General features: G+C 51.2%; 8 protein-coding genes across 8 annotated transcripts in view; 4 read left to right on the top strand and 4 right to left on the bottom strand.

The window, feature by feature from the left end:
- BDZ99DRAFT_175482 (uncharacterized protein) overlaps window positions 1-3,060 on the bottom strand; it is a 3,999-nt gene extending 939 nt beyond the window's left edge. Inside the window, exons 1-4 of the mRNA XM_033713007.1 lie at window positions 2,682-3,060; window positions 2,607-2,631; window positions 1,972-2,553; window positions 669-1,920 (exon numbers count right to left, since the gene is read on the bottom strand). Coding sequence (XP_033570124.1) covers window positions 669-1,920; window positions 1,972-2,553; window positions 2,607-2,631; window positions 2,682-2,853 — 2,031 coding nt within the window. The 5' untranslated portion in view covers window positions 2,854-3,060. The remainder of the gene's footprint in view (window positions 1-668; window positions 1,921-1,971; window positions 2,554-2,606; window positions 2,632-2,681) is intronic.
- Window positions 2,674-3,965, bottom strand: BDZ99DRAFT_175388 (uncharacterized protein). The gene has a single exon (XM_033713006.1). It carries the CDS (start codon window positions 3,746-3,748, stop codon window positions 2,906-2,908), a length of 843 nt encoding a protein of 280 aa, XP_033570123.1. The 5' UTR covers window positions 3,749-3,965; the 3' UTR covers window positions 2,674-2,905.
- Window positions 3,966-5,988: 2,023 nt separating this feature from the next.
- On the bottom strand, window positions 5,989-7,184 carry BDZ99DRAFT_482377 (translocation protein; the record flags this gene model as incomplete). Its single annotated transcript, XM_033722480.1, has 3 exons — window positions 5,989-6,186; window positions 6,241-6,800; window positions 6,854-7,184. 3 exons carry the CDS (start codon window positions 7,182-7,184, stop codon window positions 5,989-5,991), a joined length of 1,089 nt encoding a protein of 362 aa, XP_033570122.1.
- A 227-nt stretch (window positions 7,185-7,411) lies between these two features.
- Window positions 7,412-8,349, top strand: BDZ99DRAFT_468495 (uncharacterized protein). Its single transcript, XM_033721257.1, has 2 exons — window positions 7,412-7,483; window positions 7,533-8,349. Exons 1-2 carry the CDS (start codon window positions 7,435-7,437, stop codon window positions 8,078-8,080), a joined length of 597 nt encoding a protein of 198 aa, XP_033570121.1. The 5' UTR covers window positions 7,412-7,434; the 3' UTR covers window positions 8,081-8,349.
- A 290-nt stretch (window positions 8,350-8,639) lies between these two features.
- BDZ99DRAFT_526900 (ribosomal protein S6e) lies at window positions 8,640-9,485 on the top strand (the record flags this gene model as incomplete). The annotated part of the gene is made up of 3 exons (XM_033726185.1): window positions 8,640-9,095; window positions 9,166-9,333; window positions 9,390-9,485. The coding sequence occupies 3 exons, from the start codon at window positions 8,640-8,642 to the stop codon at window positions 9,483-9,485; spliced, it is 720 nt and encodes a 239-aa protein (XP_033570120.1).
- A 447-nt stretch (window positions 9,486-9,932) lies between these two features.
- BDZ99DRAFT_576408 (eukaryotic translation initiation factor-like protein 3 subunit) lies at window positions 9,933-11,526 on the bottom strand. The gene is made up of 6 exons (XM_033728582.1): window positions 11,422-11,526; window positions 11,324-11,370; window positions 11,236-11,269; window positions 11,166-11,185; window positions 10,738-11,112; window positions 9,933-10,690 (listed from the first exon to the last, which is right to left on the bottom strand). The coding sequence occupies exons 1-6, from the start codon at window positions 11,474-11,476 to the stop codon at window positions 10,214-10,216; spliced, it is 1,008 nt and encodes a 335-aa protein (XP_033570119.1). The 5' UTR covers window positions 11,477-11,526; the 3' UTR covers window positions 9,933-10,213.
- Window positions 11,527-11,664: 138 nt separating this feature from the next.
- BDZ99DRAFT_453952 (Krr1-domain-containing protein) lies at window positions 11,665-13,891 on the top strand. The gene is made up of 2 exons (XM_033718357.1): window positions 11,665-11,826; window positions 11,874-13,891. Exons 1-2 carry the CDS (start codon window positions 11,676-11,678, stop codon window positions 13,637-13,639), a joined length of 1,917 nt encoding a protein of 638 aa, XP_033570118.1. The 5' UTR covers window positions 11,665-11,675; the 3' UTR covers window positions 13,640-13,891.
- An 80-nt stretch (window positions 13,892-13,971) lies between these two features.
- BDZ99DRAFT_468491 (uncharacterized protein) lies at window positions 13,972-15,596 on the top strand. The gene has a single exon (XM_033721256.1). It carries the CDS (start codon window positions 14,243-14,245, stop codon window positions 15,575-15,577), a length of 1,335 nt encoding a protein of 444 aa, XP_033570117.1. The 5' UTR covers window positions 13,972-14,242; the 3' UTR covers window positions 15,578-15,596.
- Window positions 15,597-15,928: the final 332 nt, after the last annotated feature.

The raw sequence follows: 15,928 nt of genomic DNA, 5'->3' as shown, positions 1-15,928 counted from the left end.
CCTCCTTGCGCGTTGACGTCGGCGTCATTGCCTAGCAGCAGCTCAACGGTGGCTGTGTGGCCTTCTCTAGAGGCTGCCTGGAGCGCGCTGCCGTAATATCCTCCTTGCGCGTTAACGTCGGCGCCATTGCCTAGTAGCAGCTCAACGGTGGCTATGTGACCTCCCTGCGAGGCTGCCTGGAGCGCGCTGCCGTAGTATCCTCCTTGCGCGTTGACGTCGGCACCATTGCCTAGTAGCAGCTCAACGGTAGCTGTGTGGCCTCCCTGCGAGGCTGCCTGGAGCGCGTTGCCGTAGTATCCTCCTTGCGCGTTGACGTCGGCGCCATTGCCTAGCAGCAGCTCAACAATGGCCGTGTGGCCTCTCCACGAGGCTGCCTGGAGCGCGTTGCCGTACTCTCCTTGCGCGTTGACGTCGGCGCCATTGCCTAGCAGCAGCTCAACAATGACCGTGTGGCCATCCTCTGATGCTGCCTGGAGCGCGTTGCCGTAGTATCCTCCTTGCGCGTTGATGTCGGCGCCATTGCCTAGCAGCAGCTCAACGGTGGCTGTATGGCCTCCCTGCGAGGCTGCCTGGAGCGCGCTGCCGTAGTATCCTCCTTGCGCGTTGACGTTGGCGCCATTGCCTAGCAGCAGCTTAACGGTGGCTGTGTGGCCTCCTGTAGAGGCTGCCTGGAGCGCGTTGCCGTAGTATCCTCCTTGCGCGTTGACGTCGGCGCCATTGCCTAGTAGCAGCTCAACGGTGGCTGTGTGGCCTCCCTGTGAGGGTGCCTGGAGCACGTTGCCGTAGCCTCCTCCTTGCGCGTTGATGTCGGCGCCATTGCCTAGTAGCAGCTCAACGGTGGCTGTGTGGCCTCCCCGCGAGGCTGCCTGGAGCGCGCTGCCGTAGCCTCCTCCTTGCGCGTTGACGTCGGCGCCATTGCCTAGTAGCAGCTCAACGGTGGCTGTGTGGCCTCGTATGGACGCAGAGTGCATCGGACTGGCACCCTTTCCATCTCTCTCGTCGATATCGCACCCTTGCTCTATCAATCGCTCAACCACATTAAGTAACCCGGCAGAGGTCGCTTGATGTAATGCAAACTTAGGTAATGTACGACCCAGCAAACGCGTTCGGATATGATCTATCTCAAAGAGATGGGTTCCGTATATAATTGTATCGGCTGAAACAACGAAGGAGACTGGGTCGAAGTCCAGAACAATGTTGTGGTCATTGAACGGATCCTGAAGATATCTTATCTGGAGAATCGCAGCAAAGAAGGGCCCGCTTTGGCGAAGAAGACCTTCCACGAGTTGTAGGATATCCGTAGGAAGAGGTTTACCATGCGAAAGATGATAGTCAAAGTAGTGAGCCGCATATGATAGAAGTGTGGCATCCGACATTCGAGAGTAAAGATCTGTCCAATGACTACACGGTTCAGTCAACGTTCCAGGTTGAATATATCTTAGACAAATGCTGGCAAGCCTTGTGTGCACAAAACCTGGATCTGAAATGCTCTCCTGGATGCGTCGCCGAGTCGTTTTGCCGGGGCGCATCGTAAAGAACTCTTGGACTGAGTAGTGGACCGGCAGGATTGTATTGTTTTCCTCCACAATCAGGTTACCACAGGATGCAAGGAGAACCTCGACCTTGTGTACCTCTATGTCCGTTTGGCTTTGGCAGCTAACATCTGTCGCAAGTGCAAGTGCAACTGCAAGTTGTAACTCTTGAGTTGTCAGAGGTCTTTTGGCGTAAACTATCCACATAAGACAGTTGAGCGCTAGTTCTTTCATGTGCTCCGCTTGGTCGTCGATTCGCTCCAAGATTCGAGTGTATGTTTCATCGAGACCCTGTGGAAGAGTGTCTAGTGCAGCGTCGACCAGTCGGTCTTTCTGTGCCTCGCTGATTCGACATAGGCTCTCCAATTGTAGATTAACCCAAAGGAACCTATTTTATGATTAGTGGGCTGAGTTAGTCTGGTTTAAGGCCATCACTTACATCCCATCTGCTCTCTTAGTCAAGACTTGAATAATCCTCGCTTCGAGAATATTGCTGGTCACATAGAGTCTCTTCCCGTAATAGCCCTTCCGGAGCATCTTTACTTCGCTTCGAACGTAGGCCTCGATGTCTGCTGCAACGTTCTCTGCTTGAATCTGGACTGTGGGTGTGCTACTCTCTTCAAATGCGCGCACAATATCAGACTCTCTCCTACTTGTAATGAAAATTTTCGCGCATTGCAGAGCTTTTGTTACCTCCGTGAGAAAACCGATTATATGATGTCTTTCGCGCTGAGGACACTCGTCCAGCGCATCAACAACCACGTATACCTCCTTAAAGTTCAACTCCTTAGTAAGCATGATGAATGACTCTTGCGTGCTAGCTGTCGAAGAGCTGAGTGAGTCACGCTTGAACTTCAGCAGCCTAGGAGGTATAGTGTCTTTGCTTCGACAAAGTTGCTTAATCAAAGCCGCTGCTATCTGGGAGTAGTCCTGCGGAGTCCGGTAGTTGTAGTAAGCGAAACAGATAGCGACATTTTCGTCTAAAGCACATTTGGCAGTAATGTGTTCTAAGACATTTGATCTATAGCTCTATTAGTCAATCTAAATGGAGTATGATAAGACCGATTAACTTACGCAAGTACCGATTTTCCGGCACCAGCTAGTTCTAGTAAGCATATTACATTGAATAAAGCCTTGGGTGGTACTCACGCTTTCCATGACACCATAACAAGGAGGACTTTGAGCTGCTAAACCAAGTCTGAAACTCCTCCTTTTGAATTAACCAATCACCAGTACCTCTATGCTTCTTTGCGTAGATACCATCGTGAACCTTCTCAAAGTCGACCTTAGATATCCAGTCCAAGAAGCTTTCCCTCTCCATTTCTATGACGGTGTTACACAAAAGTTTTTCCAATAGAAAAAGCTCCTAGGCTTTAAGATGACTTACGTCGGCGTTCTTGCGTAGCTTCTCGGTCGTTGCGTAATTGCAGTGCTTGGCCGGCAAGGCGCAAAACATCTAGATGATGCTGCATATTTATTTTGATAGGACCGAATCCGGTCTCAAACGGCTCCCACTGTTGCCGCATGAACAATCTCCACGACGTCCATTTTCGTTTGTTTCCGTTGGTGTCCACGAAGACACGGCGCGCCTTCTGGCAGAAATCCAGTAGATCGCCGTAGACGTTAGCGACCGTTTTCTGCACGGGCACAGAGTCTTGGGATGCTTTCGCGAAATCTGCAAGCGGTTCGAGGTAATCTTCAAATTGACAAAGCATGTCAGCCAATTTGCTGAAGAAGTCCACAAAGTCAATGGCTAGATCGATGACAATCCGTACCGCGCCAACGACAAGAGAGGAAATTTCCGGATACGCCTGTATGCCAATGGCGATGCCTCCCATAAATCGATTAAGCAGGTTTAGGAACTTCGCGAGGCGCTCAGCTTGGGGTCGGAATGATGATCTCTGTTTATGGGCATCGTCACACGCCCGAGCCTTTGAGAGTAGGTTTTCTTCATCGATGGTTTTCGAGGCTTCTCGAAAGGCTTCCTTTTCGGCATCTGTGATCTTATCTAGGTGTCTCTGAATCGCTAGCTCAAGAGCTCCGTTCGCAGACGCTACTGTAGTCGTAGAGGTTCCCTGCAGGCTCTGCGTAGAGGATGCGGATGGTGTAACCGATGGTGTCGTTAGTTGAACCGCGGATGACGGGGCTTGCGATGCGTTGGAAATTCCAGAGTTGGGCCGAAAACGCCTAGGCAGCAGCAAGTCACGCTTGCGCATCCTCAATGCGAAGCCCGAGGGCACTTCTGCAGCGGACAAAGCTGAACTGTGTGTTGCAAATATTGAAATGTCTCAAAATAAATGAAGCTGAAGGAGGGAGGAATTATAGATAGACTGTTGTGAATTGCTTTGGAGGTTCGCGTTGGCAAGTTCGACAAATTCAGCTGGCTCTGCCTCTTTACTGTCGCGCGTTAGGCGCCCGATCACAAAAACTGGCAATCCGAGGGTCTGTGCGTTTTCAACGCCACTATGATGCCAGTGGGGCGGAAGGCCAGCTTGGGATAAGAAGCCCGTTTGAGACGAGGAGCCCATTTGAAACGAGAAAGCCCGTTTGGGATAAAGAGCCAGTTGTGGATGAGGAGCCATGATCTAACCGCAAGGTTATTGCCTACCTTACATATATCTATGAATTTACCTAAGGAAACAGCTATGCTTTTCCTTTAATGCTGTAATAAATCCTGATACTAAGCAGAGCGAGTGGACCCTGACCGAATGTGCTGAGGATTTGCTGACTTGCTGGTTTTCTCGATAAGGTCGATTAGGTATGTATTATTCAAGGAGACCTCGAAGACTGGCCTCGAGAAGCATCAAAGATGGCATCGATCTTTCAAAATTCCTTCTTAACCCATGGTGCGACACACTCGGCTGGAGGATAGTATGGAATGCTTCTCTCGCCCCCAATGCACAAGATATCTAAGACGATCAACGGTCGGTTATTCCAGGTCTTCGTCCGTATTGCTTCGAATCATGAAGAAGCTGACTTCGGTCTTGACGATCATCCACTGTTATCCAGAGGATGGACGTTCCAGGAACAGCTGCTTGCACCCCGTTTCGTCCATTTTACTAGAGATTCGCTGGTTTGGGATTGTAACGACGGCCTTTATTGTGAGTGCCGTGGACGGAGTCTGGACGATTCAAGCACTTTAAGAGAACACTTTGCAACCATGCAGCTGACACTCCACGAACTCGGTGGGCTGGCAAGCTCCTGGGAGGAACTGAGGTCTGAATAGTCTCTGGTTTCGAATCTATGGTATTATTTAGTGGAGAGATACTCGTTGCGAAAGCTCAGCTACGACTGGGACAGATTTCCTGCCGTATCTAGTCTGGCTTCCATGTTCAAAGGCCATTTGGGTAAATACCTGACAGGCCACTGGGAATCAGATCTCCCTTTTTCTTTGCTGTGGGAGCCGAGAGAACATTCGGGCCGTCGTTCTAGACCTTCACAGAGACCTGTCTCGAACCCGTCGTCTTGGTCCTGGGCTTCTATAGAAGGCGATTCGATTTCTTGCTACGTTAGAAATGAGTACGACTTACTTGACAGCGAATTACAAATCCTCGAGGCTGGTTGTCACCTAAGCTCATCTGACCCACACGGCACGGTTGCGGGAGGTTCTATCAAAATGCGCGGAAAGTTGATACCGTTCAAGTTGCCTCATGGTGCTACTCTCGACGAAATCGGAGAACAGGCTAGCTCACAATATCGTTTACGTCTAGCGGAGCAGATACATCCCGATTTTCCCCCAGACATGCGTGTCGGAGGGTTTCATCCAGATGTATTGATCACTTCGCCGGACTCCTTCATATCGGCCGGGATGACTCTGCGCTTCATTCTCCTGGCGAGCCGTCCAATAAAGCGAGCTAATGGGGCAGAGTTTCATAACTTCGGATTGGTCCTCAAACGTGTTGAAGTAGCAGAGCATCTGATTTCAGGAGATGGTGTTTCCAAGAGCTGTTACGTTTACAAAAGAGTTGGCATGGGCTTTCTTTACAGTGATGAGAACTCGAGATGGTCCCCCCTCTCGATATGTTCCTTGAGGACGTTTTGTTGATTTGAGGACACCTTGGTCATGACGCTGTCTTATGATTCAGTCAATCGAACCATAGACGAAAGATGATAACGTGGAAAACCAATTGACGTCGAGGAGGATATCATCACTAGAAACCGAAACCTCAAGTAAATGGCCTCCTTAGTAGGCGGAACTCATCCAAAGTTTCTCGAAATAGAAAGTTTCCAAACGAAAGATGGTATAATACACTACGGATACTTTCCCGAGAGACGACCTATGAACGCCGTCCATGTGCATCAAATTGAAGTCCCTATCTTCCATGCATTGCGAACTAGTGAGGTTTCAAATGACGTTGCACCAGTGCAACGGTCTTGCCTCAAGACCCTATCCGACCATGCTCGTACGCTAATGAATCAAATGCACCGCTAATGACGATAGGGGGGTCTTCCGGTCCTATTCATCGTCGGCCTCCTCAACACGAGCGTGCAGCACGCGCTTAGTGGCGGTACCAGCAGGAACAGTGCCCGTAGCTTGAGGTGTCGTGACAGGTGCCGCGGTGACAGGCGCGGCAGTCTCTGCGGATTCGGATCCAGGGGCGGCCTTGCCATTAGCCCCCTTCTTCGACTTCTTGGGCCTCTTAGCCTTCTTGTCCTGTAGCGATTGTCAATATCAGCAAGTCTAGGGCGACTCTGCTTTGAATCTCACCTCCTGCCATCCATAGAATGGCTTGAAAGAATCAAAGAATCCCACATCCTCGAACAAGTTCGGGTACAGCCACAAGCCGGGGGGGATCGCAAACATCGTGATCACAAACAGGATGAGTCTGAAGATAGCCATTCCGAAAAACAGTCCGATCAGTCCCAGCGCGCCCATACTAAGATACCACACTCCCTGTCGCATGATCAGTGGCCACAGCGGGAACATTACCACGGCGATGACCACGATCAGTGCGCTCAGGGCGTACAACTTCTGCTTCCATTGTGATCCCTCGTATAGCCAGACATAGTGGTGGTCGTCGTTGGCTTCTTGGTGCTGCTCCACGCGGACTGTCCAGAGGCCTTTGACGCGCTTGGTCTTCGCGTGGCCGTGGCCTTCGTGGCCGGCGCTAGGATCGACTTTCGAGACGCGGAGCGCAAGAAGGGACATTGGGAGGAGCTTGAAGGCGTTCTCGGCAGTTTGTCGGTCTTTCACCTCAGGGAGGAGGGTGTTTTTTTCCCGGGCTTTTTCGTAGGCGGGGGACTGAAGGGCGCGAATGGCTCGTTTGACTGTTGTAGGTGTAAGTGAATCGCCATTTTCAAGTTTGTATAAGAGGGCATACCTCTGAACATGTCCTTCCGCTTTTCATCCAACAAACAAGTCCTCAGTTTCAAGTCTTGCGAGCGCAGGAAGCCTGCCACAGCGAGTGCGGCGGGATTGGGGGGTCCTGGCTTTATGGGCACCTGCTGTTGCTGCTGGGCAGCTTGTTGTTGAGCCTGTGCCTGTTGCTGTGCTTGATGCTGCTGCATTGCTTGCGTCTTGAGTTGTTCGATATATTGTTGGACGGTAATTCCACGTCGTTGCGCCTCGGCGGCCATCTGCTGCTGCATTGCGCGGATTTGCTCTGGTGAGGGCTGCTGGCCGGGCACTGGCGGTCCTGGGGGTCGCTGCATTGTGAAAATGTGTATGGAGTGTGTAGGCGGTGGTGAAGGTTGTGTTGTGTTTAAGTGATGGTGGGTAGTGGAGCGACAAAGATGACGGAAATATAATTCAAGTTGAAGACAGAGTGTCATTGTGTTACAGCCCGCGGTAGATCTGGATGTTTCTACGGTGGGCTCTAAGCGCCACTACGTCATTTTTGATAAAAGTTTAGATTCCGCCTTAAAGTCTTCACCTGAACCCTACCACCCCGTCGAGAAAGCCATGTCTGCCCCACCGCTTTCCCAGGCTAATGGTGCTACGATGACTCCAGGTAAGCGTTCTCATCGCTCAGCCATGTCAATACTAATGCCCATTCACAGAACAAATACAGGAAAAGTGGGAGCTGGGCATATGGCACACGCTCTACAACTGGGAAGACCTCAAAACTGCGATCCAAAACGGAGAGGGAGAATCTGATGGCGAGGATGTGCGCGATTGGCTAGCGGGCCGTATATCGGAAATGTTCGACGAGGATCCAGGAACCGATGCGTTGGATATCGAGGTCGTCCTCCTAGAAACCATAGAGGACAATTTTCTTGTCCGACTTGAAACCGACAGCGAGGTCAAGATTGCACAAAACATCATGAAGATCAGAGACGAAATATCCAAAGGCAACTTTTCGACGTTCGATGCTCTGCATGCGGAATGGTTGAAAAACAAGGACAAGCCCCTGCAGAAGGGCAAAATTCGAGTCGTGGAAACAAATCAGGACTGGGAAGGCGACAGTGTGGACGAAGAGTCGGAGGACGACGAGGATGACGATGTCTCCATGACCGATGCCCCCCCACTTGTCCCCGTGAAAGTGAAGCCGGTGCCAGAGGTTGACGAAGATGGTTTCACAAAAGTCATTGGGAAGAAAGGACGCTAGGGCTGGCTTTCATACCTCCTACTCTGTTCTTACGTCTTACGGGTTTCACGGAAAGCTATGCATGGATTCGGAGTTTTGAGGAAAAGTTGAAGGTGCATGGTAAATATGGAGTACAGATACCCAGGAGACTGAATGCACGTATGCTCCAGAAGGCTGCATCTGGAGTGACTTTTTGCACTTCGGGAATTTCTTGTAGCCTCGGAATATGTCTTGATTAATTGCATTTTATGTCTATATACATCCTCCTAAATCAATTGTATCCACACGACCGTTTGAAAAACTGGTGGGAGAGTGCGAACTTCTTTCTCGTTACAAATTGGGACTTGGACCTTCATGAACTCGGGCTAATAAATCTGAATCTAGCAATCAACCATAGCAACTATTGTTCTTCAGTATACTCTCGTAATTCACTATCTGCCCCTCAGTGGGTTGAAAAGTGCTGCCAAGCCGGAAAAATGAACCACCGGCCCACTCTCGCTTCTCGCTTCGCGCAAATATTGCAGTCCTCACAACATCGAGACTCCCGAGCAGAGCCAACGACAACCCATCCGCCGACAAGATGAAGCTCAACATCTCCTTCCCGGCGAACGGGACCCAGAAACTGGTCGAAATCGACGATGAGCGGAAGCTGCGCGTCTTCATGGACCGCCGCATGGGCGCAGAGGTCCCTGGCGACAGCGTTGGCGACGAATTCAAGGGCTACATCTTCAAGATCACCGGCGGCAACGACAAGCAGGGCTTCCCGATGAAGCAGGGTGTGATGCACCCAACTCGAGTCTCGCTCCTCCTCGGTGCTGGCCACTCGTGCTACCGTCCCCGCCGCACCGGCGAGCGCAAGCGCAAGAGCGTCCGCGGATGCATCGTCGGCATGGATCTCGCTGTCCTCGCGCTCAGCATCGTCAAGCAGGGCGACGCGGAGCTCCCCGGCATCACCGACACGGTGCACCCGAAGCGATTGGGCCCCAAGCGCGCCACCAAGATCCGCAAGTTCTTCGGTCTCAGCAAGGACGATGATGTGAGTTATCTCCATTGTCTTCGCCGGTTCAGCAATGGATCGAGTCTGATGTACCATCTTTTCTATCTAGGTTCGCAAGTTCGTCATCCGACGTGAGGTCCAGCCCAAGGGCGAGGGCAAGAAGCCATACACCAAGGCGCCCAAGATCCAGCGTCTCGTCACTCCCCAGCGTCTGCAGCACAAGCGTCACAGGATCGCACTCAAGCGCCGCAATGCTGAGGCTTCTAAAGATGCTGCTGTAAGTTCTAGTTCTGTCCATACACTGGAAAATGTTAGATACTGACGTGTTTGTAGAATGAGTACGCTCAAATTCTCCACAAGCGCATCACCGAGGCCAAGTCCGCGCACGATGAGGCGAGGAAGAGGAGAGCGTCGTCGATGAGGCATTAGACGAAGATCTGAGAGGAACGGTGCGATGTGTCGAGGCATATGAGGTCAGGGGTCACGGGGAAGAACAGAAGCATGACGGCATGTTTTTGGTATGACAGCATAAAACTATAGGGATTCTCTTCCGGGCTATATCGGCGTAGCAGCTGTCCTCAATTGAAAAGTTTCATCCACCGATGAACTCCTGACATCCGTATCCGCTTTTCTTGACGACACGTGTGATCTTCGGACTACTTACTGTCGATCTATTGACTATTAATACTTTTCTAATTCATGATCAGTTCCTGACCTGACAGTGTGTGGTAAATATTAGCGAGATTGAGACCGTAGAGTTTGGAGGGAGTCAAGGGGTGCTTCAATGTGAATATGAAGAGTCAGTTTTTCGGTTGCACCCGAGTACAATTTGTAGTCTCTTTTCCATTGCCAATCCCCAACACTTGAAATGAGGGTCTCGAATTTCCGGTCGAGTTCTATGATCGCAGCGTCTGGGTTTCCCCACCACACCATATACTTCCGTCAGAATATAGGGGCACTGATGAACGACGAAGCATAGAGCACTTATTATTCATTGAAAAGATGTGACACATTGAGTGTGTGATTGTACCAACAAGAGGCCTACTGAGCAAACCACTCAGCATCGAAGCAGCCATTGCCCAGCAAGACAATGCTGCTATCCCCGCCCAAACCAGCCACCGAACGCCAATTCCATGCTCCGAGTCGCAAGACAACTTTTAAAGATTCGCCTGCTCCCTCTCCACTTCATACATGAAGTCGAAATACGGCTTATCGAAGTGATGCACACGCACATACCCGTCCTCTCCTCCACTGGCGTACCCGGTTCCCTTGGGATGCACGGCGACGTAATTCAGGGGACCGAAATGGCCACGCACACGACCGATCTCCTCCATGAAGATCTTGTGGTAGAAGCGGGCTTCGAACTTACCCTGGCGAGCGCTGGTGGTCGTGACATCCATGGCGGCTTGGCCACCACCGAGGATAACGTAGTCCTTGACGGGAGTGATAGCGGCGCTGTTGAGCGGGGTGTCGGTTTGATATGTCTTCAGGACTTCTAGGTCGTTGGTGGTAAGGAGTTTGGCGGACTTGTCTTTCGAGGCGGTGATGAAGTAGGTTCGGTCGGGCGACCATTGAAGATCGGTGACCATCATGTCAGCCTCGTGGACTTGGGTGTTGAAGATGAGTTCGCCGGTCTGGTCTTTGTTAACAGAGGTGTAAATCGAACGTGGATTGCAAATACCTTTGCGTCGTATTGCGAGACCGAGCCGTCCTCGTGGCCAGCGATGATGTAACGGGCACCATAGCTGAAACCTGCAACTGTCGCCTTGCTATCTTCGCACACTATCCGCAGAGCCTGCTCACTCGTCTGTTCCGCCTCGATATCTAGATCAATGTCGTACACTACGATCGAGCCGAGATGGCCTGATCGCTTCTCCGTCACACCGAGAAGCTGTCGGCCGTCGGGCGAGAATTCCACACGCTTGATACTGGTGGCGAAGTCCCATGTCTTCAATAGCTTGCCAGTCTTGACCTCCCAAAGGCGCATCGTGTTGTCGGCGCCACCTGTCGCGAGCATCTCGGAATTCGGAGAGACGTCTACTGTCCATAGCGCACCCTGAGTATGTGAGATGATGTTCGATTTCTTTGAAGGGATTGAAAGGTATGTACCTGGTGGCCGTGGTAGGTGCCTGGGGAGAAGTCAGTAAAGATCAGAGTAGACGAAACGAGGGTGCCATACCTAGTCGCTCGCCATTATGTGAGAACCACGCGCACTGTAGTCAAATCAACTGCTATTCTTTCAAGGTCCGACGTCGGAATCTACTTACAACAACGTGATCCTTGGAAACGGAGAATATGATATCGCCATCGGCGTCTTCGCCAAGGGTCAGCCATCGCTCAAAGCGACCAAAGGTTCAGAACATACTGTATTTAACTTGCGTAAGAGCACGCTCGTGCCCGGAGAGTAGAATCGGCCTCATTTTTGTGAATGTGTCTTTGAAAGTATGCGCGGCCTGTGAGTCGACGAAATATGTGGTGGGGTTGAATTTGAGGTTCGGGGATGGAAAATCTTCCCCTCCGCGAACTTTTCGTGGGCCTCGTTAAATTGTCCGCGTCTTACAAGTTTTGTCTCTTCCAGCAGACGCTTCAGACTGTTCATCCTCGCAAACACAACACAAAATGGCTACGAACAACGTGGAACGTCCTGCGAAAAGGGCGAAACTGCTCGAGGACAGTGACTCCGACTGCGGAGACGGTGGCGCTCTTTCGATCAATAAGGAATACGCAAAGCGCTACGAGTATAATCAAAAGCGCAAAGAGAAGGAAAAGCGTATGATTATCTTCCTAGGCTCAGTGGCTTTTATTAACAAGAAGCAGTGGAAGCCAAGTACGGCAAAGGTGAAATTGAAGACTCAGAAACAGACTCCGAGTCTGAAACCGAGGACGATGAGGGCGAGTTAGCTACAGAAGAGCTCGACGCCCAAATCACAGCCACCCTACGTGCCATTCGGTCCAAAGACCCTCGAGTCTACGACGCGAACTACAAGTTCTTTACCGAGGACGAGGATGTGGAGGAAAAGCCTGCCCAGGACAATGGCTCTGCGAAAGAAAAGCCTATGACCCTAAAGGACTACCATACCAAGAATCTTTTGGAGGGAAGGCTTGACGATGATGCAGAAGACGATGCACCGATAAAGACATACGCACAGGAGCAGGAGGATGCTAGACGAGAGCTTATCAAGCAGATGCACGATGCTGCAGGCTCTGAATCGGAAGAAAATGAGAATAATAATGACGATGACGATGACGACGACGGCTTCCTAGTCCGCAAACATAAGAAGGAACCTCAGGCTGTTGCCAAAGAAGCGAGGCCTACGATCACGGAACTCGATGTCAAACGTGCGGACAAAGACCCTGATACTTATCTCTCCAATTTCTTAGCCGCTCGCGCTTGGGTACCGGGCGGCGACTCCCGCTTCCAGCCTCTAGAGTCCGACGATGAGGAAGAGGAAGCTCGAGCGGAGGCTTTCGAGGCTGCTTATAATTTACGCTTCGAAGATCCATCAATGTCCAATGAGAAGCTCCGAACACACGCTCGTGACGTGGCTGCTAAACAGTCTGTTCGGAGAGACGACAAGAGCGGTCGGCGCAAGGCTCGGGACGCTGAAAGGACCAAGAAAGAGGAAGAGAAGGCCGAAAGACAGAGAGAAAAGGCTCAATTGCGGAAGCTGAAGATCGAAGAAATGGAAGAAAAAGTGAATCGGATTCGAAGAACTGCTGGCTTGAGCGGAAGAGACTTCAAAATGGAGGAATGGGCGGATGTCTTAGACGCAGACTTTAACAGCGAGCAGTGGGATGCAGAAATGCGTAAGCGATTTGGAGATTCCTACTATGGAGCGGATGAGGCCCTCGATGATTCGGAGCCCGAGAACGAAACATCTACCAAGAGCAAAACGAAGAAACCAAAGAAGCCAAAGTGGGACGATGACATCGATATCAAAGACCTGATTCCCGACTTCAAGGACGACGAAACTACCAAGCCCCTTTTCGAGCTCTCAGACGAAGATGCCGCACCCGAGGCTGACGCATCAGCTGGTGCCAGCGACTCTGACGCACCCAAGCCAAAAGGATTGAAGAAGAAGGAACGCCTCGCCGCACGCGCCGAAGCCAAAAAGAATGCTCGTCGTGACCGGCGCCTAATCGAGAACCTCGTCGACCAGAATCTCGAGATTGACTTTGCGTTGCCGGCTTCTGGAAGTGCTTCATCCTCCAAGCAACCGACACGGTTCCGCTACCGCGAGACTTCGCCAACTACCTTCGGTCTTACGCCGAGGGATATATTGCTCGCTAGCGACGAGCAATTGAACTCGTTTGCGGGCTTGAAAAAGATGGCTACCTTCAGGGATGAGGCAAGGAAGAAGAAAGATCGAAAGCACTTGAGTAAGAAGGCAAGGCTGAGGCAGTGGAGAATGGAGACATTCGGAGACGAGGATGGGCCCAAGGGTGGGTTTGAGACATTACTTGGTGAGGAAGATGGCCAGGAGGAACGGAGAGGAAAGGGTGCGATCGAGGGTGCGGTTGAAGGCGCGAAGAAGAAGAAAAGGAGGCATAAGAAGAGGAAGACCGAGGCCGTGGAGGCATGAGTAGACGAATAGCGATGAGAGTGCTAGAAGATGATGATGGAGTAGTTTGATACCTAGTGTGTATGTACAATGCCTGGTCACAGGTATACGCCTTTTTGCCGCTGCGTGTGGTGCGTTCCGGCAAGTATTTGAACGAGATGAAAGTTGATCATTCTGAACAACAAGTAAACTTACTAAGCTACCTTACATAACTAGCAGTAGGGAGGTGTACGCAAATTAGATGTGTGATTCTCGCTCAACTAGGAGGAATATATCAGTTCGAATCTAGCTCGATACCGAAATTGGTGCCAAGATATCTGACAGGGTGCTAGGATCTCATCCACCAACTCCCTCCCTGAAGCATACATCATTCCGACCAATAACGAACACAATAGTATTAGACTCTGGGTTCGCCGCAATTTTGCATATCCGGGGGGCCTGAAGCTACGCAACTCACTATCTTCAAAATCTTATCCCCGCTTCTAGGCTTCCATTTTCATCAAATGTCCTCGCCTCCTGTCAAATGCTTCATCTGACCTCTAACATTAAAACAAAATGGTTTTATTTTATGTGCTGGAGCCTCTCTTACTAGTGGTAGTTTCTGTATTCATCAGCCCAGGCCAAATGGCTCGCACCGAGCAGTCCCCCAACGACGCCCCAATCTGGACACCATCTGCAGGCTGCCCGACCAACATCACAGCCACGATCCCAGGCTACAACCCACACACTCTTCCGGCTGGCCACTACAACTTTCCTTCCACGGCCGTCGTCCACGAGGCCCTGACACACTGCCCGGGCCTATCATCACTCTACCTGCGCGTGGCACTACGTGGCTGCAGCAACTGGCCCGACCGCTGGAACCTCCCGTTTGCTCTAGAAGGTGGCACGACCTACCCGCCACTCAAACATCTCAGCCTCGAGGGCTACGACTTCGACCAGTCGGAGTGGACAGATGCGAGACCGCCAGACTGGTGGTTCGATCTCGGGGCCTGGAGCTGGTGGGTGCAGAGTGGGCGGGCGGCACGATGGTGGGAGTATCGTAAGCTCCCTATCGAGGAGAGGATCAAGACGAATCTTGACCTCTGGCTTGACGCGATGGAGTTTGAGAAACTAGAAAGCTTGGGGATGAGGGTCGATTGGGCGGTGCCGAAGAGCTTTGAAGAGAAAGCTATACCGAGGCTTGAGGGGTTGAAGGAGCTTGCGCTCTACGAAGCCCCGGACTGTGGTCGAAGTGCGGCGTGGATCAGGAGGCTGAAGCCGTTGACGAGTCTGAAGTGGATTGGCGGGTTTGGTATGGATGGAGTCGCTCCAAGAGCGCTACTGAGTCGCCATGGAAAGACGTTGGAGACGCTGGAGTTGAGGCGCGAGGAGTGGCTAGGTGGTCGACGGCCTGTACTTTCAGTAACAGAACTGGAGCAGCTTAGAGAATCCGCACCACGGCTGAAGAGCTTGAGTGTCGATGTGAATCGAAATGGGACCTGGCCAGTTGAAGAGCTTGAGGCTATCGCAAATATATCCAGCTTAGAGCGCGCGGATGGTTGGCTCGAGTATGCGTCTGATCTTGCATTGGAGGAGTACTACCAGGGTAAACAAGCATATGAGATGGAATCTAGGCATCGCAACGATGATCTGTTGCTGCAGAACCCTTTGTTGGATAAGAAAGGAGCAGAGAAGTTGTGGGATATTATGAGGAAGAAAGCAGGGGAACGATTGAAAGAGGTAGTCTTCTATGCTGGTGACTGGACAAGGTCATGGGATGGACCGCTTCATCTTGCAGGTTGGCTTGAGCATAAGAAGGAGAGATGGTATTGTAGTGAGGGGGGCTGTGTGGAGAAATGGGGGGATCATGAGTACGATGGGATTGACGAAGAGGAGTCCCTAAGCGAAGTTGAGATCAACGACGAAGACGAGGAAGAGAAGAGAGAGTTGAAAGCCTTGCAAAAGGAAATGGAGTTGTGAAGGATATGACATACACACCTTAATCAATATAAAACTTTGAATAGGAAGCGGACTACTAAAGAGCCCCTCTGAGCTAATCAAAAGATTGGTACAAGGTCACGTGGTATGTTGCAATGGCGACATAGGTATATCCGAATAACAACACAGGTATGTCCGAATGAAGATACAGGTATGTCCGACTAACGAGAGGGGTATGTCCGAATGGTGGCGCCCTTCTTATAAAGTATGGTAGGTAAGTCAGGAATCCGTTGATATTCACGAACTCCTCGAGCAGAAAACTCACCCACATCGAAATACTCATCCATTGTCCAATCAACGCTCACAGATTGTCTCGGCGTGGGCTCCTGCCTA

This window comes from Mytilinidion resinicola (assembly GCF_010093595.1).
Source record: "Mytilinidion resinicola strain CBS 304.34 unplaced genomic scaffold BDZ99scaffold_28, whole genome shotgun sequence".
In the NCBI taxonomy this organism is placed as follows: domain Eukaryota; kingdom Fungi; phylum Ascomycota; class Dothideomycetes; order Mytilinidiales; family Mytilinidiaceae; genus Mytilinidion; species Mytilinidion resinicola.
Note: the sequence above shows the minus strand (reverse complement) of the source record. Positions and strands in the feature narration are given on the sequence as shown.

Excerpts from the sequence above, each read along its gene's own strand:
- BDZ99DRAFT_175388 (XM_033713006.1), bottom strand. The coding sequence starts at position 3,748 with ATGCGCAAGCGTGACTTGCTGCTGCCTAGGCGTTTTCGGCCCAACTCT.
- BDZ99DRAFT_468495 (XM_033721257.1), top strand. The coding sequence starts at position 7,435 with ATGTCTGCCCCACCGCTTTCCCAGGCTAATGGTGCTACGATGACTCCA. Across the intron at positions 7,484-7,532 it reads TGGTGCTACGATGACTCCAG|AACAAATACAGGAAAAGTGG; the intron begins GTAAGCGTTCTC and ends GCCCATTCACAG.
- BDZ99DRAFT_576408 (XM_033728582.1), bottom strand. The coding sequence starts at position 11,476 with ATGAGGCCGATTCTACTCTCCGGGCACGAGCGTGCTCTTACGCAAGTT. Across the intron at positions 11,371-11,421 it reads TCTTACGCAAGTTAAATACA|ACGCCGATGGCGATATCATA; the intron begins GTATGTTCTGAA and ends CCCTTGGCGAAG. Across the intron at positions 11,113-11,165 it reads GCACCTACCACGGCCACCAG|GGTGCGCTATGGACAGTAGA; the intron begins GTACATACCTTT and ends TCACATACTCAG.
- BDZ99DRAFT_453952 (XM_033718357.1), top strand. The coding sequence starts at position 11,676 with ATGGCTACGAACAACGTGGAACGTCCTGCGAAAAGGGCGAAACTGCTC. Across the intron at positions 11,827-11,873 it reads GCGCAAAGAGAAGGAAAAGC|TGGAAGCCAAGTACGGCAAA; the intron begins GTATGATTATCT and ends AACAAGAAGCAG.
- BDZ99DRAFT_468491 (XM_033721256.1), top strand. The coding sequence starts at position 14,243 with ATGGCTCGCACCGAGCAGTCCCCCAACGACGCCCCAATCTGGACACCA.